At 41.0% G+C, this 21,953-nt stretch overlaps 2 protein-coding genes across 2 annotated transcripts in view; one reads left to right on the top strand and one right to left on the bottom strand.

Moving 5' to 3' along the window:
- Positions 1-878: 878 nt before the first annotated feature.
- LOC139735535 (uncharacterized) overlaps positions 879-21,953 on the bottom strand; it is a 54,654-nt gene continuing 33,579 nt past the window's right edge. Inside the window, exons 3-11 of the mRNA XM_071646291.1 lie at positions 16,721-16,989; positions 16,092-16,236; positions 13,483-13,589; positions 11,922-12,063; positions 6,936-8,746; positions 6,319-6,424; positions 4,962-5,219; positions 3,803-3,883; positions 879-3,066 (exon numbers count right to left, since the gene is read on the bottom strand). Of these exons, the coding sequence (XP_071502392.1) occupies positions 2,912-3,066; positions 3,803-3,883; positions 4,962-5,219; positions 6,319-6,424; positions 6,936-8,746; positions 11,922-12,063; positions 13,483-13,589; positions 16,092-16,236; positions 16,721-16,989 (3,074 nt within the window). The 3' untranslated portion in view covers positions 879-2,911. The remainder of the gene's footprint in view (positions 3,067-3,802; positions 3,884-4,961; positions 5,220-6,318; positions 6,425-6,935; positions 8,747-11,921; positions 12,064-13,482; positions 13,590-16,091; positions 16,237-16,720; positions 16,990-21,953) is intronic.
- On the top strand, positions 17,595-20,183 carry LOC139735529 (uncharacterized). The gene is made up of 3 exons (XM_071646287.1): positions 17,595-17,609; positions 18,299-18,565; positions 18,699-20,183. Exons 1-3 carry the CDS (start codon positions 17,595-17,597, stop codon positions 20,181-20,183), a joined length of 1,767 nt encoding a protein of 588 aa, XP_071502388.1.

Below are 21,953 nucleotides of genomic sequence, written 5' to 3'. Positions count from 1 at the left end.
TTTAAAAATATGCATGCATTCAACAAACATTTGTGCCAGGGTGACATTATGGAGGGGTACAGATGAGCTTTCGTATTAGCAACAAGATCAATTAGAGAAATCCAGTCACTTTTCTGCTTTGTTTATTGGAATGTCTCTTTAAGACCACAGGATCTCTACTACTATGAATGTTACAATTTTTTCTCCAAGAGTCTCAACTGCCCAACACCGGAATCTCTCTATAAACTCTCCTATACATGGCATCCAAAGAATTTTGTGCAATAAGAATGAGTGCAGGGAAGTACTATGAAAATTGTGGACTCCTAGAAAAAAGTACAAAAATATACACACACAATGACACTTTGTAGATGGCTCACACAATCACATCAGGGTTGGTGTGAATACTTGAACTTTTAACAGGGAATAATATTCCAGGCCAAAATTTGCTAATTTTTGTAAACTATTCTTTTTTTTTTTAATACCATAATGGAGAAATTGGGATAAGCACATCTTTACATTAGTACAGTTTTTGTTGATATTTTTCCCCAAATTCTCTGAATCAATATATGACATAAATTTATTGTAAAATTACATTATCTTCATACTTTCTAGGACCCGTCTTGACCCTGTCATACAAGCACACACATTATCATTCTTCATTGGTAATATCGAGGCACTGTGGAACACTTTTCGTATTTACAGCGATATATGTTTACCACAAACACGTGGGAAAAGTTCATATCTGCTCTACATTGAATATATACCACAAATATCACAATTCACAATAACGAATACGACCAAAATGTGTGTTTCCAAGGCAAATTACGTACTTTCTTGACAAAAGCTTTGTGATATTACTTCACAATATGACTGTAAAACCACAAACATTTGGGCACAAAACTTTCGCAAACTGGAGCCAGCGGCGTTTTCATGGCATGAAATATTTGCGAATTGCTGCTGGCATTCAATGCATCGTGCAGACAAAAACATTTGTGAGCATTTATTTCTTGAATTTTGGCTCTTCACGAAATAAAGGAAGTTTCATGTATGCAAAATTTCTGGTTTTACAGTATTGTTTTTGAGAATTTAGGAAACCTTTTCCACTAACGTATTTTCTATCTCCAGGTTATACATGATAGGTAAGCAGCAGAAGTCTCTATCTCTTCAAAAAAAGAAGATTTTTAGCGAATGAACTCTTCAAAATTTCTGTTGGTTTGCTTCATTTGTCTAATACAAGCAGTTAGTGTTGGTTTTCTTTTCTTTTCTTTTCTTCTTTTTTTTTAATAAAGAGTGTGGGCAAGTTCCTTGTTTTCATATTCCAGTTGTACATGCATGTACCCTCCACAAAATTCCCTCTTTTTGGAACATATGGTATAGGCATACACTAATTTCAGACAAAAACTCCTTTGAAACACCAAGAGTTACGCAAAACTCCTGTTTCCTCTCACTCGGATATACAGTAATAAAGGGAAAACCACAGAATTTCACAAATGCACACAGTATTTCACTAATACTAAACCCAAAGACACAACTTAGTACAACAGCCACACAACCAACACAAAGGCAAGGTGACTGACACTGCAAGGCAAATATTTTGAACGAAATAAGTGTCATGAATTGTGACTCCTCATTTTAGTAAAGTCAGAGTACAAATAAAGTGGGAAGAGTAAAGATACACAGGAATTAAGATATGAAGTCTGTGGAATGAAAATAATGAAGGTTACTCCATATTAAACCACTCGTGAAATTGTTGGGAAGTCCCGATTTGCGAAAATTTAGACTTGCGAAATATATGGCGTATACAGTATGTGAAAGCTATAGCTGAAATGTTTTCATCATACCCATCCCCACAAGTTCTAGTATTTGGGCCGAGTGCTTGGCTCAAAAACCACTGCTATTTCTCTGGTTGAGATGGAACACCACTATAGCACACTAAGCATTCTGGTTGATGTGCTAAACCCTCCCCAGTTACTGAAAATTTGCAAACCAGCAAGCCAGATCAATAGCACAAGCCCTTGCATTTCATCCTCATCAATTAGACAAGTTCTGTGACTACTTTGGTGAAAATTCCTCACACAGATTTCTAGGCACTGAGCCTATGTGAGAGAGCTATGGGAGGTCCCTCTTGAACAGTCTTTTCAAGGCCAGGGGAGGTGTGTGATACAATGGTGAGCCAATTTGCAATGCGACATGGTGCTGTTGTGCTATATAAGCAACAGCTACAAACTCGTTGAAAACATTTCACATGTCAAACACCTTCACAGTTGTAACGCATTAGTGTAAATTGATTCTTGCGTGAGTATACCATTTCCCTTTATAAAATTTGAACAAGAAGGCGATGATGATTTACACACTCTGATATTTTCAAAATACAGAAGAGGAAAACCCCAACACACTTGTGACAGCTTCCCTACCGTTGGGGGTCCCCTCAAAGTGAAAAATTTCTGACAGCTCAAAAGTTACCATACTTTGCAATTAACAGGTGACGGACAGACAAATTTCCTGTTATACATTTACATCAACACATTCTGGTGGGCAGTTTCAAGTTCTATCCTCTACCCAACGGTAGAAGTGAGTAAGTGCCAGTTAAACTGCTGCATAGAATGTGCAACGATTGACAGAGGTGTACACAAAACCACAAAGCCACGGGGAGAAAGGCATCAATATATTCCACATTTCATGAGCATGCGAGGAATGGTGCGTGAGGTGCATCTATCTTTTTACCACATACACTCAATCAACGAGTCCAAAATGTCTAGGAATGTACAACAATCCCCCTTTCCATAAAAAAAGTAAATATTAATGAATAAAGTGAAATCAATAACTGAAAAAGATAAAATCTCAAGAATTGAGAAAGGGGGAAGGGTAGATCCATGGCATGTTACCGAGGACTCTGTTTACCCCCCTCCCAAAAAGATGGGGATTGCAATGATCAGAGGTTGACCTCGGCAAAGAGGGCGGGCAGGGCAATGTCTGGCTCACTCTGGTGACCCTGACGGATGCTCCTCTTGTGGATCTGGTCAATCCTGGTCAGCATGGGCACAAACTGTAGGAGCATGTAGTACTTGTTCATGTTTCCTTGTGTCTCTGAAAGATCAACAATAAATCCACATTTGTGACATGCTAACAAATCCAAGGTAGCCATGTCTTCTTGGATACAAATATGACACAGTTCATACACAAAGCAGTTGTACTTTTTTGTTAACCCTTCAAATAAATCGGGGCACCAGGAAAGCACCACAAACCATATTTTTCCACTGCAATCAAATAAATGTATCTAGTCATTGCTACAGCTATGTACAACCATGTGACCAAGCGCAATACAATATCCCATTTTACATAATATTTTATGACACAAATGACGATCCAATCTATTGTGGTGATTTCTCACGAAACTGCAAAAATCATTGATACTTCTCGCAAGAAAATTGCATGCGCTTTGATGATGCCTGCAACAGACATTACAGGGAAGGTGAAGTGAATGGAGAAGGAGCTTGAATATGGTGGCAATTTTCTACATGTATATATCTTAAAAATGAAAAGAAAAAAGAAAGAAAGAGAAATACTCAATATGTGTCTGCCTCTTCTTTTCTCTCACCTAAAATGGGATCCCAGTCAGGATTACCTAGCATGGTAAAATGATGGGCATCAACGTTTTGCACATGACTGGTTACACATTCCTGATCATTTTCTATTCATAATGCAACTCATTGTTTAGCTCTCTTCATGTTTCCTGTTCTCGGAGGATTAAAGGAGGCTTGGTTGATGGACAGAATTCTGGGGTTCTGATTGTAGATCATGAACCAGTTGCAAGTTTACTCACCTTGGCAGTAATTTTTCAAGATATTCCGGTAGTCCATGTGGAGTTTTGCCACAGCATACTTGTTCTTTAGGGTTTCTAACTCTGATGGAAGAATCAAATTAAAGAGAGAATGAGGGAGAGAGACTGTACTGTATACGCTGTTATTTTCGCGTACAGATATTTTTGCGAATGAGGAGGTCACAGACATTTTTGCGAGATGTTGTTTTCGCGAATCGACACAGAGGCCTACATAAGCGCACTACTACCTTAGCGTATGGTGACAGTTTCGCGCGTTGTTAAATTCGCGGTCCAACTCTGATTCGCGAAATTCGTGAAAATTAAACCCTCGCAAAAATAACAGCTTATACAATATATAGCCCAATGAAGGAAACGATACTGCACTTGACAGGCGATGACATGCAATTTTATGTGAGAGAACTCTGGGACATCTGCGTTACAGCAACCATGAAAGCCATTCTATGAACAGAGGGAAAAGTTGCTTATGAGGAAGAGCACCAACAAGCAATCACATTCTTTTGACCTCATAAAAGATAGAACATTGGGGGCAGCATCATCAAAGACATTAAGAAGTCAAAGTTACACCATGATGCACCTCCACACAAGTTTTTGCAAAAAATACATCCATAAATGTGGAGGGTAGAGCACACATATAAGAAATTTATTATGAAATGGTTGTGACCTCTGATCACATAACAGGTAGTATACTAGGGGCAACACTACCCAAAATTCCAGGGTTCAGATTTAACTATGATAAACATCTGTACAAAATTGGAAAACAAAAATCATTGGGAAATAAGGCTCAAGCACACACAAGCAGACTCTAAAATAGATCAATGGTTTTCTGTATAAAGATGAACAAGCGAAGGCATTATCACCAAGAGTTATAGGCTGCTAAATTTTTACATGATACACCTCAATACTGAATTTCAATAAAATTCATAAAGAAACCTGACCAAGGTGCACAACCAGATTTGAAACGGCAACAGTCTAACACTGTTGAATCCAAAGTACTCTTTGGTACATGTATTGCGGGATACAACTACGAGAGTAAAGAGTATGAAGGAAAGAACAGAGAATGAAAGCAAGGCAAGTATATTTTTCTCTTCTTTAGGTTTGCATGTCTTTTGGTTGTTGTTAAAGAGATGATGCAATATCCTACCGGGGTTCAGTATCACTAGCATCATGAGGAGCGCAATCTCGATACTGTCAAAGGAGTGCAGGACGAACTGGTTGAGGAAGTAGTAGCAGATGTCGCGGAAGCCGTCGGCCAGCCGCCGCAGGGACCGGTTGGTGAAGAAGGTCTGCTCCATCCACTGCCACTGGCGGCCCATCTTCCATGACTTGTGGATGAGGATGATGGGGAACACACTGTGCTTGATCAGCTGGAGACGGTCATCCATGGTGATGGTGTTAAAGCCTTGGAATGAAAGGGCACGATGCAGCAGATGAAAAGATATGGTAATTTTCCATGATTTTATCCAGCTGTCTTGACAATTTATTGTAACATGCTCTGAGCTTCAAACCATGAAACCATCTTTTTTTAACATGAAAAATTGGCTCAAGGGCAATTACCCCCTGGACAATTACCCCAGACCCTTCCCCTGACTCTAACCCTAATCCTAACCCTAACTCAAACTCTATCCCTAAATCGAACCCTAATCTTTACTCTAACCAGTATTTAGCCGGGAGGTAATTGTCCTCGGGGGGGGGGGGAGTAATTGCCCTGATATGGAAAAATCTAATGGAAGCCATATCTGGTATGAAATCAATAACAGCATCAAGGCCTTCAGATAAGAGGGCACTATGTCCAAAAAAAAAAAGGAGATGAAAAGAGACAATGACACTTGTCATCTAGATAAGTTAAGTTTTCTATGGACATTGCTACCTGCTTTGACAACAGACAACAGTTGCTGTAAAGTGCATTGAACCCCACATGACAGAATGGCAATGAACTGATATGTGCATAAGGGAACATGTTTATATCTACTCCTTTAACATACAGATCAAAACAAATATTTGGTTATGGGTGAGGGTAAAATAAAATGATGGCATACAAACCTTAAGAGGGAAGGGTATGATGAGGCAATGCAGCAAATGAAAGATGTTGACTTCTTAATAAAGCAGTTTTGATGCTATTTTTTCTAGCCATCTCAACAACAAGTTGTCAAAAAGAACTCTTGAGCTGCACAGCATGATGAAATGGTGATATAGGTGCATAAGTGCACCATGCATGCATATCTTTAACATATTTCTGGTCTCATATAAAAAGTGAGTAATTGATGCTGGGTGTGTCACCATCATCTAACCAATATGGCAAATGGAAAGAGAAATGGAATGTCACAAGAACTAACCTGCTGACATCTGCTGAGTTACTTAATAACTTACATAATATTTACTTCAATTTCACATAAATTTTGTGAAATCTGCTACTCGACACGTCTTCATGCATTCATGGAAATCAAGATTCTAGCCGCAGTACTCTCTCCTGAAGACAGAGATACAACAGAATCACCTACCTGGCATTTTCTTGACATATTGCACAGCCCCTATGATCTTCAGGCTCACTGTCTCTTGGAACTTTTGCCAGTGATCCCCTGAGTTGCAGTTTTGATGCTGTGCAAGCTGGAGAGGGCATCACAGAAAAAGAATAGTATTTCTTATTTTCCTAAATGTCTCCTTCCAAATTTTGACATGCTGTAATTTGATTTTATGGATGCTTATAAAATTGCTCAATTCATACATACCTTAATTGAGATATTTTGTTTTTGTTTCGTTGTTGTTGTTGTTTTGTTGTTGTTGTTGTTTTTTGCACCATCAGGTATACTTTGTGCTGTGGTAAAACAGCAAAGTAAGAAGAATTCTGTTTCCTTATAAAGCAAGCTCTTGACAGCAGCCTAGTACTTTCCAAGTACCACGTAGGAAAAGAAGAATATGCTACAGAGCATATGCCACATGCAGAATCTGTAATCCTCATGCAGACTGTCATATCTTAAAAACATTGTATTTTCTTTTTTTTTTTGCATTTATGTACAAGGAAGTTTGTTTGCCAATGATGCTACTGGTGCGAAATGCAGTGGATACAAAAAAGGGTCGATTGCTAAACAGTGATAATGTGTAATCTTTCCAGACTTACGTAGGTTGCCGCCTCCACACAGGCTGCGTTGGTTTCCATCGACTTCATCACTGCTGTCAGTCCTGTCAAATTGTGTGTAGCCTCAAACATAATGCTCTCCCTCTCAAGAGCATCAAGCAGCTTTGGGTGGACCATCATGGATGCCTCCACCTCCTGGGAGAATATCCTCTCACTCAGCAGCCCACTCTGGGCCTGCTTCAGGATGTCGTGGCACTTGGCAGCCATGTCGCGGGCAGCTTGAGGTGGCAAGAGCCCGGGAAGTGGGCAGGTGTACAGGCGGTCGTAGGGTAACACAGTCTGCACATTCGCCTTTCCCCCACTGGTCTCAGATGGAGTGAGTGAAGGTACCTGATGCACACCCGAGCTATTGGATGAGCCTGGCTGTTTTGAGGTTTCTGGAAGAGCCTTCTCAGTGGTAGTATCCTGATTGTCACAGTCTTGGATCTGTATTTTCTTTCTGCTCACAGAAAGAGACATTTTGAAGGGCATCAGTTTGGAAAACTGCATACTTTGGGATAGTGCTGAGGGGTGCTGGGGGTAGACAGCAGTTGGCTGCTGCACTGTGACAGACCTGGAAGCGCACGGCAGCTGAGCTGCTGGACCGGTGACTTGCAAGCTCTGGGGCAGTTGGAGGGGGATCCCTGCTTCAGGCCCCTTGAGGTACGAGTGTGAAGGTCTCCCGCTGCTTTGCGCTGCACCACTGGACTTGAACGCAGATACGTCTGTAGACACAGTCAGGTTCTCATGCTTCAGAGCGCTCATTGCATCATAGAGGTCCATTCCTGGAGGATCTTTTCCCTCCACAAACCCCTGCACATTTGAACCCGGCTCTCCCACATCCTCAAATGATGTCTCTTCGACTGCATCTGTCCCTTTTAATGTTACAGACTGTTCACATCCGACACTGTTTAAATCCCTACTGTTACTAGTCCCATTGTAGAACAGAGTATCCTGAGCTTTTTCCTGGCAGTAGGAGTCGGAGGGATAAAATTCTTCCTTTACCATCACTGTACCGTCTTTGTCAGACTTCTGAGAAGAATAGTACATACCGGTAGGCACAATTGAGGCATTGGTGTTATCTTCAGGGGTAACATCACTGGAGACCTTTGCAGTTTTTACAAGACGCTTGGTAGCAGAACTCTGCTGTGGAATGAACACTGTATGTTTCTTGGTTAGAGGTGATTCTGGAGAGGTAGGGTAGGGGCTTTTTGGAGTCCAACCACCATCACTGCCCTCAGCCATTTGCACTGTGTGGGACTGAGGACTAGAATTGCATGGAGAGCCAAAGTTCTGCACTGGCGACGGATGACCTGTAATACTGGCCTGAGAGATGGTCGACCTACTGGCTACACTGCCTGGACTCTCGGCTTGCCAGCAACTTTTGCCGATATACTCAGCAGCACTGCTGGACTGCTCAAAGTTGGCTAATGAAGCACTGGGGGATGCAAGATGTGGTGAATACTGCTTTTCTTGAACTGTGCTTGGCTCCATATCTGAGTAATCATCTAATGACTTCCATCTCATTGGGGACCAGTGGTGCACTTTTGCACCACATTCTCCTCTTGAGGCGTCGTATCCTCTGTCCGCAGGATCCCGGCTACCTCTTGCAGTGTGTGGCATGCCCTTGTATTGCCCCTCTGGTTCTCTAGACGGACTGGTCTTGACACTCTCTGGGAGTGTAGCTCCTTGTGTGCTGTGCAAGAGGTCTGAAACCGAATGGTCATCGGGACTGGGGGTTGGAGTGGTACCTGGAGTGGTAGTCACATCTATGGGGCGTGTGTCATATTTCTGGTGCCTTCCCAGCTTGATGCCTGCATCAGAGATATGATAACAATCTGACTTTAATCTGCTTGTAGCATCTAGCTGTAATTCTAGTGCAGAGAACAACAGGTAGATGGTAGACTAAGATGGTGCGATCAATTTTGAAACGCTATCACAAGGATACGCTGATGAAATCATGAAGGGACACAGTTTCATATTGAAAGGAAAGGAATCACCAACAAATCTACTAAAAAGTATTCATGATGCCCTGCAGAAATACATTCATCCTTTTACAATCTGGGGGCATTTTATGAAGCATTTTGTCTCAGCCAATCAGATGCAAGGATTTTAGTAGCTTATATCAGTTTGTCAGAAAAAAAAAAATCTGACAAGATGCCTCATGAAATGCCCCCCCCCCTCCTGATATACTAGTGTGTAAGAGGTGAAGACAAACAGCATGAACAGTGATTTAAGACAGTTTGATACATGGATGAAGGGGGCTAATAATATAAAAATTTCTTGCTGCAAAGAGACAAATACCCACTCAAATCCCATAAACTGCACATGTGTGGCTTGGTGCTGTATCTGCTTTTTATTAACTGTGTGTTTGTTTGTTCTTTAGTGATTAGAAGTAGTGTGGCCTTCGCTGTCAGTATATAATTGCTTATTTTGATTGCAGAATATTCAAAAGCCTCCTACTTGCGAGACCTATGATTGGTTCTCATATAAACACACTTTAAGAGATTACAGTATATGTTTCTCTCTCCAACCAGCAAATATTTGTTGACTTCTTTGATTTCATGCACCCTTTAGAATGTATCTAATTGGCTTCGTCTAAACTCACAGATATGTAAGTTTAACGACAAGATGATAAGATGATTTCTGAAAAAACTAGAAATGTCGCTACAGCGACTGGTTATACCCCCGTCAAACAACATTTCATAAGCTTTGGTCAAAACAACATTTGATAAGCTTTGGTCAAAAAACTGAGGAAGTAGTTAAATCCGCAAGATCTTTCCTTGATCTTCTGCCATTAATATGCCGTTACCATGGCAACATACTTTCGGGTACTGTCGAAAAAAAAGTCTTGCACATCTACAACCAAAGGCACACATCTGTACCAAGTTTCATGGAAATTGGGCAAAAACTGAGGAAGTAGTTTGCAACACAAAATTTTCCATCATTTTGGCTCATAATATGTGAGCTGTTACCATGGCAACATACTTTTTGTCACTGTCAAGAAATGTGTCATGCTGACCTATATCCTAAGACAAACATTCAATATGAATTCCATGAGAATTGGAAGAACACTGATGAAGCAGTTTTGCCATGAAGCATTTTGCCCTATATTTTACCAATAACATGCCATTACCATGGCAACGCACTTTTTGCCACTGCGGAAATATGTGTCTTGCACATTAACATATTCAGATGAACATCTGTACCTAATTTCATAAAAATTGATCGAAAACTGTGGGAGGAGTTCGCGACGCAAGATTTGTACCCATTTTTGCCCATAATATGCCGTTACCATGGCAACGTACTTTTGGGTACTGTCAAAAAGTACGTCTTGCACATCTACAACCCAAGGCACACATCTGTGCCAAGTTTTATGGGAATCGGTTGAAAACTGAGGAAGTAGTTCGCGACGCAAGATTTGTACCCATTTTTGCCCATAATATGCCGTTACCATGGCAACGTACTTTTGGGTACTGTCAAAAAATATGTCTTGCACATCTACAACCCAAGGCACACATCTGTGCCAAGTTTTATGGGAATCGGTTGAAAACTGAGGAAGTAGTTCGCGACGCAAGATTTGCAACGGACCGACCGCCCGACCGACCGCCCGACCGCCCGACCGACCGTCCGCTGATTCCTATATACCCCCTTCAAACTTCGTTTGGCGGGGGTATAAAAAAGGTCATAATGGACTTGATGATATAATAAGTGTTTTTAAACGGAACTTGGGCATTGTTAGCATGAGGCAAATATATCATGTTGACCATACAGACGAGTTTGACCCAAGTTTGACTAAATGCACCTCAATACGAAAATTAAGTTGACTGTACTTAAAGGAGTCAAATATGATGAAAAAGAGTGGTAGAAATGTAATGAAAATCATACACAAAATAAGACACTCAAGGAATTCAATGTTTCACATATCTCTAAAACTAGTAATACTGGTCAGAACTACACACATGGGAAGAAGTGATGACATTTTTGCCTTACACTGCTCCCACTACTTTGTACCAAAATATATCAGTAAGCTCATGTTTCTGGTCAATGGTTTCATAACTGCAATCTCTTTCTAACTATAAGTCTTTATTTCTAAAGGCCCTCTCACATTTTTCCGGGCAAGCTACGTGGGATTGTTGCGCGTATGGATTTTCCAGCACGCAGGGTTATTTTCTGCGGGCGGACAAGGATTTGGGCGAGTCTAGCGTGCGTCTTATCTGCTGGACGTGTGTTACGTATGTTCCACTCACGTTCTAGCTATGGGCAAGTTGCGTGGGAGTTGCTTGTTTTTCTCAAATTTTGATAACAAGATGTGGGATGGATAGATGGATAGATGGATGGATGGATGGATGGATGGATAGATGGATGAATGGATGGATGGATGAATGGATGGATGAGACAGACAAGATGGGCAACCTGAAATTGCAATGCCTCCAACATAGACACAAACACGAGATATCGTGAATATTTGTGTGCAGTTTGATGGGAAACTCGTGGGGTGATGTCATCACCTCTGCCCATGTGGTTATGTGGCTGCCGCTAATACCACTAATTAGTGAAAACATATAATCACTAATATCAAAGATTCATGAAGATGAGGGAAACCATAGTCTTCTTTTTCCACATTCAATTTTGATGAAACCTCTGATCTGTCTGTCCGACTTTCCTGAATTTATTAGAGCCATGTAGAACATGGTGTGGCATTGCACTTGTAATTCATCTCAGTTTTCCTTTCCTTATGTGTTGTTTGAAAGTTACCTTGTATAACATTCCCAGATTGACAAGACCTCTTATCTCAAATGTCATAAATTTCCAGAAGAGCAAATGAGTGTTTTAGAACTCAAAATCAGTATTTTTTTGTATTCCAAACTGAGCTGTGAGGTTTTTATCATATGCCCCAACAGAAAAACTAGGTCTTATCACCAGAGGGATGCTGCTAGGAGTCATACACTTTAAAATTCATCACATTTGAGACGAGCATCTACTCACTTGCTCTGGACATGCCAACAGCAAGGCACTTCCTGAAGCGGCAGCAGCGGCACAGGTTGCGAGTAACGGGCGTGATGATGCATTCCTCGTTGCCCGAGCAGACGTACGTGTTGCCATCTCTCAGACTGCGCCGAAAGAAACCCTGGGTCCCAGAGGCAATGAATAATGAAAAAAAAAAACACATTCCACATGCAGTCTAGTAACAATTGCTATACCTGATATATTTCCTTCAGATCTAGATATCTACCTCTCTCTTGTGCAGCAGGTCTAATCTCTTACTAGTAATCACTCCATCGTCTGGTGCTCTCTTCTCTTGCAAGGTTATCTTCATCTTCAGCTCACTAGGACCTACAGATTTCTTGCTATGTCAACTTTTTTCACAGTACTCACTGGACGAAACAGAACGGTTTACATGATTTTGCTTGTGGCTGAACAAATTAATTTTGAAGCGATGGGGAGAAAAATAATAATGTTGAGTAGGGTGATCCAGTGATGATATGATCCAGGTGACAAAAACACATTCTAACACACCACATCCCAAACATACTACAGACATGTAAATGTAGGGTTCAAGACAGCCCCTTGAGGTTAAAGGCTTTAGTAGGTTAACCCGTTGAGGACGAGTCCAGAGTATACTCGGGCAAGTGTCTACGGGAAATGTGTGTTTTAGCAAAATCATCCCATTCTCCATGGGTTAAAGGGGAAATCCAGTCCAGATATAAGTTTGTCTTATAAGAGTAAAATATTGCAAATTCAATGGTAAAATTTGGATCGCAATTGGGTGAAAAATAAGAAAGTTATGACACTTCAAATTTTCTCTAATTTTTTAGGAAACAGTTCTTGAACGGTCAATATGAATATGCAAATGGCACAGTGAGCATGTCATTCCCTCAAAACTTTCCATCTAGTTTGTCCAAAAATTTATAAACCTCAAGTTTTTCATTTTAGCGCAATTATGCCTGAGGCTCAAATCATGGTGTATCTAAGTGATCACTATTCTGAAGTTATTTAACCAGGAATAACATCATGTTTCACACTTCAATGACAGAAACATTGAATTTTGTCCTTTTTTTTAACACTATCAATGAAAAATTGTGAGGATATGACATGGTTAGCTCATTCATTTGCATATATTTGTATCCCCTGTACAAGAACTGTTTTGCAGAAATTGGAAAAACTTAAAAATGTCATAGCTTCCTTATTTTTCATCCAATTTCAGTCAAATTTTTATCGTTGAATGCGTACAATTTCATTCATTTTTATCAGACAAATTTATATTTGGACTGGATTTCCCCTTTAATGATATCCAACAACACTGGATTTCCTCTATTCTCTGTCACTTTTCCTTCCATTCATCCCTCAGTGGCTGTTCCTATTTGAACATATGAAATCATTTCTCAGTCTCTCAGTCATACAGAATTGCTACATATACGTGCATTACTGTAATTTGTAATCCTTTGATTGATTTACAATGGATACATACGTGCATGTATGCATACAAACATGTCGGAGTTGCCATCTACATGGGGGAAAAAATGCAAGCGAACAGTCTGTTCTTTACCTTGCACCCTTCACACGTGTAGATTCCAAAGTGTATCCCTGACGAGACGTCCCCACACACTTTGCATGGCACCTGATCCTGTGCAATGTCCTTCACTGGCTGCTTGGCTGAATGGACAGAATATGACCGGTAAATGATGCCATTAGAGTATTAGCAGAAAGCACTCAACTGTACGTCTGAGTTATTTTCAAACATCTAAATGTAAATTCAAACAATTTGCCTTTCCTGTTTTGTTCTGTTTTTCACTTTGGATGCACTATTTTGAAGAGTATATAAAGACAAATCCATACCTATTTCACTGTGATCGAGCTACTGTCAAGGTGGGATAGTTTGCTACACAAAATTTTCTAGGCAGGCAGAGAGTCCCACACTGTGATGTACTCACAGCATGATCATTTAAATGAGCATTACAGAAACATTCAGTGACAGCAGTAATCAAGCATCTCTAGTAACTCCTATAATCGCATACTACAGTTCGGCTGCACCATTCATTTACTTGTGCATCTTCTTGTTTTAAATGAGCCGTAACAAAACCCTAAAAACAAACAAGAGACCCGCGGGTCTAGTGCTCACCTGAGTATCGCAAGTTCACCTTTCACGCAGTCACTAATCTAAATTATTCACAGCTCTACCAAAATTTGACCAGGCATTCTCAAGTAGAAGATGAAAATGTACAATAAGGGCCCAAATTTTTTAAGATTCCTTAATTTGGGGAGATTGGGGCCCCATGGGGCCCTCTGGGTGGGGCATGGTGCCCATTTTGATAAATTGAGATCCTGACCCCCTAGGGATGCTACCTGCCAAGTTTGACGAAAATCCATCATGAGGTTTTCAGGAAGAAGATGAAAATGTACAATTCAGGCACCCATTTGGACCTTCCCAACCAACCCCCCCCCCCCCCCCCCCCCCCCCCCCCCCGCCCCCAAGAGGGGCACCCCTGGATCTCCTATGAACAAACTTGAAACTACAGTCATTAATGTACTCACTCATAGTATTATCTTAGCTCTATAACATCTGATTCTAGAGAAGATTTTCAAAGATTCCTTCATTTGGGGGGTTTGGGCCCCCCTGGGGGCCCCCTGGGTGGGGCATGGTGCCCATTTTAACAAATTGAGATCCTAACCCCCTAGGGATGCTACCTGCCAAGTTTGGTGAAAATGGGTGATGGGGTTCTCAAGAAGAAGATAAAAATGTACAATTTAAGCCCCATTAGAACCCCTCCCCACCCCCTCCCCTGGGTCCCAAGGGGGGCACCCATGAGTCTGCCATGAACAAACTTGAAACTACAGTCATCAATGTACTAACTCATAGTATCAACTTAGCTCTATCACTTCTGGTTCTAGAGAAGAAGATTTTTACAGATTCCTTAATTTTGGGGGGTTTGGGCCCCCCTGGGGGCCCCCTGGGTGGGGCATGGTGCTCATTTTAACAAATTGAATTCCTAACCCCCTAGGGATGCTACCTGCCAAGTTTGATGAAAATCGGTCATGGGGTTTTCAAGAAAAAGATGATAATGTAAAAAGTTTACGCACGACGGACGCCGGACGCCGGACGACGCGCGACGGACGCCGGACGAAGGGCGATCGCAATAGCTCACTTGAGCCTTTGGCTCAGGTGAGCTAAAAACTCAATCAATCTTGCATGTCTGACAAATGAATATTAGACTATTTCACAGCACAGCATAATTACAGTGATTGTGGAATACACTAAAGAAACTTGTGGCTTTCTCACTGCGCAGGTTTTCTTTGTCTGCTGTGAAAGCTGAGCAAAACAAATTACGCACTACAATTACGTCATAATCGACAATTATCTATGATAAATGACAGATGTTGACTCCTGGAGACCACTACAAGTCGCAGACAAATTCCAGCTCACATAAGCCACCCAAGATAATTACTCCCACTGGGGAGGCAACAACCTTACCAGGCATGAGGATCATTAATACATCTCCACGATCCCAATTTGCTCTGATCGAGAAGGAGCGCTGTGATGCATGCAAACACTGCAAGATTTCTTTCTGAAGTGCCAATTTGAAGCGGGGCTCTCGACTTGCCACCATTCAACTGAAGCATTTTACCAGGGAATAAAACCAAATGTAAACGTGGATTGGGGGAAATGCAGAAATTATAGTAGAACACATAAGTGAAGTTTGAATCCATTCAAAACTGACAGATTTTTACAATTTCGGTACTGCCATTGCTGGATAGGAAGACTACAACAATTTGTGATGTCACAGGAGGACAACAATATGGAGAAAATATAAAAAGAATTCAACATATTTTGAAAAACATTACCTTATCATCATCCACTGACAACTGGAAGAAATGTACACTTTGATACGAAAATAACATTTTGTGGAATTATTTCACAATTTTCTTCAAATCATCCAACTGCGAATTCACAAATTACCGTAGTCTTCTTTTCCCATGATGGCGGTACCAAAAGTTTGAACATTCATAACTTTTGAACTCATTGTCTGATTTTCCTTCAACTTCACTTATATGTTTTGCTAATGTTACTGCATTCACTCAATCTACATATACATAATTCATTTTTATTCCCCAATCAAAGGATTAAGATGAAAAATCTCTTGAGATTCTCACGCTTACCTTTGCGTCCCATGCCCGCCTTGATACACTTCTGGTAGCGGCAGAACTGGCAGAGCAGCCTGGACAGAGGCGTGATGGGGCAGCTCTGCTTGTTGACGCATCGAAAGTTGGGCTCGCCCTTCCGTGTGCTCCGAATGAAAAAACTCTGCATTCAAAGCATTCATAACTGGCATGATTATCTAATAAGATGAACGCTGCTGATGCTGCTACTGAACATGATAATGCTGATGATAATGATAATCACAGAAATGATTACAATAATGATGAGAATAATTGCATGAATGTCAATTTTTACTGCAAAAATGACTGTAACATTAGATACTAACACCGTGTTAAAAGTAGTGTGACTATCATCATTTCAATACAATTATTGTTATTATCATCATTCCTATAAAGATTATAAATCAATGGCTCCTACAGGAAGTTACTAATACTGAAGGTACAAAGGTTGATAGATTGATGGACAAAGACATGTGGGCAGATCGAAGAAAATTACCAGCTCTCTGTACTACTTTCCATATCACATGTAATGATGAACTGAAGTAAGATATGAGGGAAGGGAAATACATAGAACAAGAGTCCAATGTGAGATATTCTTAAAAGTCAATAATGTCTGCGACTCCACTTACCTTACAGGCTTCACAAATCTGGGCACCAAAGTACCTCCCAGTGGCCTGGTCGCCACAGACAGCACACATCACCGCCATGGAGTTGACGCTTTGGTCCTGCCTCGACGATGACGACGATGACGACGATGGGCTGGCCCCCTTGGGAATGCTGGCAGGTGGTGGCACGTCCCACTCAAGCGCAGACTGTGGGAGGATGCTGTAAGGACTCCTTGAGGCCCTCCCAGTATCATCAGGCTCCCTCCTCTCTTTGAAACGTGTCGCTGGCAATGCTGCAGGCATCAAGAAACAAACAAACAAACAAACAAAGCAAAATCAAAACAAACATCGTGCTTCATAGGGGGTCTAGGACACTTACTCCCTGGGCAATTACCCCAGACCCTTCCCTTGACCCTAACCCTAGTCCTAATCCTAACCTTAACCCAAACTCTAACCCTAAACCTAACCCTAACCCTAATCTTTACTCTAACTTTATCACTAACCAGTATTCAGTCATGGGGTAATTGTCCTCGGGAGTAATTGCCCTGATACGCTCATAGGAAAGTGAGCTTACGTAAATACATATTCTCTATGGATATGGTTCATTGAAAAATTGAAAACAAAAACAAAAACAGCTACATCAGCACGAAAGGGGAAGGGGTGGGTGGGTAGTCCTCACCTTGATTTTAGAATATCTTCTTTTCTAGGTCCAAAAGATATAAAATACTTCAGCAAAGTTTTGATACTGTTAGTATGGTTGGGGCACCACCTATCGACAGGGCACCTTCCCATCGACACCCAGCGTACGCATGGCTGTTTGCGTACAGAACGAAAATGTACGCGTGGGACTATGCGTAATACGCTATGAAAATGCACTGGCCTGACCAACCGATCCAAAATGAGGCGAAAGCAGGTAAGAATCTGCATTTAATCGTTATTTATTCCGGTAATAACCTAGTTGTTGCTATAAATTGTTCACACTTACGATTGAAATGCGTCAAAGAATTGATTTATGCTGTTATTTCGCCGAATTCTGCAGCATGTCGTCGCTATCCATCGAATTCTGATAGTGACGTAATAATTCTAGTGTATGTCGCTAGCGCCAGCTACGCTGGCTAGTGGTTCAAGTCCATTTTCCGAGTTATTTTAGAAGACGGGGAAAGGAGTCAGTTACGGAAAAAAAAAGAATGCAAATCTGATTTTGATTTTAAAGGAGTTTATGTATGCCTAATAGGTAAAGACTGAGTGATAGATACAATCATAGTTATTTGGTTAAAAATAACATATGGCATTCAGAATCCCGGAATTTGTTCCGTGACCTACTCAACAATACTGGTGACAGAATATTGGTTGACGAAAGGGTGACGAAAGGGTGACGATAGGGCGATGAGAGTGTGGCGAGAGGGTATAATGTGATGAGAGGTTGAGATGTCATTCTGGGGTGACTAGAATTTGTTAGAAAGAGCTTGAACATTGATGAAAAATTGTTTCACGACAGGATATTTGCAAACACACACACACACACACACACACAGGGCAAGAATAATTATTGTTGAAATCTAATGTGATTAACATGAACGTCTGATTTTTCTAATTTTCTAGCCAAATCCCCGACGTCGTCGTCGAAGGAACTACTCATCTCAAAGCTTTGAGAGAGCCCTCGCATTGGTGAAAAAGGGCGTATCAGTGATGAAAGCTGCCTTCAAATGTGGAGTCCCGAGAATCACTCTCCTGGATAGAGTAAATGGGCGCACGCAGAGCAGCAATTTATCCACGAAGCATACAATTTTGACACATGCAGATGAAGCTGCATTGGTTGACCATCTAAAGAAACTAGCATCATATGGATACGGCCTCACCAGAACACAGGTAAATATAATTTCAAACCTAAACTGACAGTCAGTATTTTTATACCAAAATAAACAAACATAAAAACATTATTTGATTTAAGAACTAAACCAAAATTTAATTCCATGTTATTTCTGTCTCTCACTTTCTACAGGTGATTCATCTTGCTACTGACATGGCAGACTCACTAGGAAGACGGCCAATAGAGATGAAAGGCAGACTTCTCTCAAAGAAGTGGTTCCAGCTCTTCATGCGTCGATGGCCTTCTTTGAATCTCACCTCTCCTCGCCGTCTTGAGATGAACCGTGCAAAGGCCACAACAAAGGAAGTGCTCAAAAACTACTTCGGTGAGCTGCAGAGAACCATGCAGAAATATGATCTCCTGGACAAGCCCCAAAACATCTACAACATAGATGAGACAAACTTTAATGCCGATCATAAACCCCCCCAAGTGGTGAGTGACAGAGGTGAAAAAAGATCAAACTCAATAACATCGCATCGGATTGGCACGACAACCATTCTGGCTTGTGGGAGTGCTATCGGCAGAGCACTCCCCCCCTTCTACATCTTCAAGGGGAAACGTAAGATATCTGATCTCATGAATGGTGCACTCCCGGGGTCGCAAATGTGCATGACAGAGAGTGGATGGAGCAATGGTGACGTCTTCAGAAACTACCTAGAACAACATTTTCTGCCATCACTCCCCCCACGACGGGTCAATGAGCACGTCATGATCTTGTACGACGGGCATACATCACATATCTCCATTCCAGTCCTTGAATTTGCCAGAGCTCATCGAATCGTGCTGTTTGTGCTGCCGGCACACACGAGCCACGTTCTACAACCACTAGATGTCGCGTGCTTCGCACCTTTGAAAAGAGCATACAGCACTGAATGTGCTAAGTTCATGCAAACACATCCCGGAGAAATGGTGACCAGATACGACATCGCCCGTCTGTCCTCGTCAGCCTACCTAAGAGCTATGGGACCAGAAAACTTGAAATCGGCATTCAGGAAATCAGGGGTCTGGCCATTGAATCCAAAAGCCGTAGGAATGGAGGAAGCCACAAGACCAAGCTTGTTAGTGACTCCAACAAGAAAGGAAGCAAGCGCCCCACAACATCAGGTCGGACCCATGGGTGACGCCAGACAGACAACACAACAAACGTCTGCAGAAAGCTTTCTGTCGTCAAAAACACCAAGCCCACCCCAGCAGCAGGCAGAAAAGGGGACTCAGAGGAGGGTCACTGTCCACTTCCGGCCATCGGGTGTGTGTGTGTCAGAGGATAGGATCTTCCTCAAGATCTGCAAGGCAAAAAACAAGGGAAAGGAAAGACCCACACAAAAGAAGACATGCCCGACAGATCAACCTGGACCATCAGGAATTTCAACAAAGTCAACAAGGAGGCTCTTTTCCGATCCCTCAGTTACAGACAGCGAGGACATGGAGGAAGATGACAACCCATGCTGTGTTTGCGGGAGGAATACGCCACCACATCCATCGCGGGACCATCTAGAATTCTACTCATGGGTCGCCTGTGACGAGAGTGGATGTTCTCATTGGGTACACCAGAAATACTGCACAGCATCCAACAAAATGTATGGCAAAAATGACACCTACAAATGCCCATGCCATTGAAAAAAAAAGAAAAGATTATCTTGGCATGATAATACATCAGGAGAAATATTGAAAACAGATGTGTTTTGTCTTTTATTTGCACTATGACTCTAATCATCAGTGATCATGACTGTAATTGGTTTTTATGTGTTGAAAGTGCGCTTGTTGATGGTTATGTTTGTTGGCTGTGATCTTACCATGTCAAAGAAATTAATGTATCAAAATAACAAGAGATATAAACAAATTAATGTTTATATCGATCGGCCACACATAATATCAAAATTGCTAAATGAAACATACAAACATATATTCAAAGTGAATAAAGGACAAAAGATATATAACAGCAAAGAATGACATTAACAACTTCACTACATTCCATCAGTTAAAAGGAAGCACTTTATTTTCAAAGGTTAATGGCAGAGGTTTTATTCTCTTTTTTTTTGTATAGGTTGAAAAAAAAAGAAATATACTAAATGTATTATCAGATCATAGAACTGATGCAGAAATTTAAATTTCACATCTTATAATAATTTAAACGTCTACAATACAAATAAATGATAAATAACTTCTTAAAAATAAAAATGTAATTGTATTTAAACGAAGAGACAAAGAAAAAAAATCATAAACAAGAAAGCAAACTAAACTAAACACAAGTTTACAAACACGGTTCTGTGTGTATGACAGCGAAATGCAATGCACGTGTATTACCTATAGAGGGCGGGGTGTCGATGGCAAGGTTCCCTTTTCAGCCGCGCAAAGAAACCAGACATCGCGTACTGAAACGGCGATATTTCACTACGGAGACTCACAATCATCGGGGCGGTCACGGGATTCGAAACTGCGGTATTTACGGCATATCTGAGGCACGGCTCAGGTAAACTGGTTTTATACTTTTGGAATAAACGAGCTACAGATCCTTAGGGTGTCGATAGGTGGTACCCCCAACCCTACTGTAAATTGAATGTTGACATGTGAAGAATGGCAAATGTGTTTAGCCCATTCAAACAACATTTCTTTGTCTTAACTATAATGCTATCTACATGTAGCATGATTGTGCAATTTAGATTTGTGTCTATATATATAGGCTAGGTATGGTCGGTGCGCCGAGTATGTTTGTGTTGTCATATTCTGCAAACTCATGCACATATACATATTCCAATGACAACAGGATGTTTGTTTCCAGCTGCTTTCTTTTTTTCTTTTTTTTTCTTTTTTATCTATAACCACACCAACATCAACTGCCAGTAACTTGACAGAGATATCATTTCTCATTCAACACTTCCTCAGCAACAAGAAGTATCTCTAGCATATACAGAATATTACACATAAAATACCAAATCACACCTGACTTGATTTCCTTCATTTCTTTTTTTTTTTTTTAATACTTTGGTAGAATAGGTGACCTACAAAGAGTGAGGTTCCCGCAAAATTCATAAAGAAAGTATTTCCAAACAAATATACAAAAATGGAATTACAATATTGTTACTGTACAAGAGGAAACATTCATACAATCAGATTTGTGTGTGTGTGTGTGTGTGTGTGTAACTTTGCTCGTTGGCTTCATGGAATATGCAAATGTAAATATTTGCCAATCATTTTTGCAATAGTTACAATGTATGTTAGATGCTTAAAAATCCACTCAACCAAATATTCAACATTGGTTGCATTCAGATTGAGGATTGCTAAGCTTGATGGGGCACCAAGAATTGCATGGTCAATTTCATTATGAAATCAGTCATTTCATCGACAAAATGGCTGATTGCATTTAAATTGACCGCATGACACTAGGCG

Source organism: Diadema antillarum, unplaced genomic scaffold, assembly GCF_040938485.1.
Source record: "Diadema antillarum isolate AM-2024a unplaced genomic scaffold, OU_Dant_1.0 seq00000584_RagTag, whole genome shotgun sequence".
Classification (NCBI taxonomy): Eukaryota; Metazoa; Echinodermata; class Echinoidea; order Diadematoida; family Diadematidae; genus Diadema; species Diadema antillarum.
The sequence above is the reverse complement of the archived record's forward strand: the minus strand, read 5'-3'. Positions and strand labels throughout refer to the sequence as shown.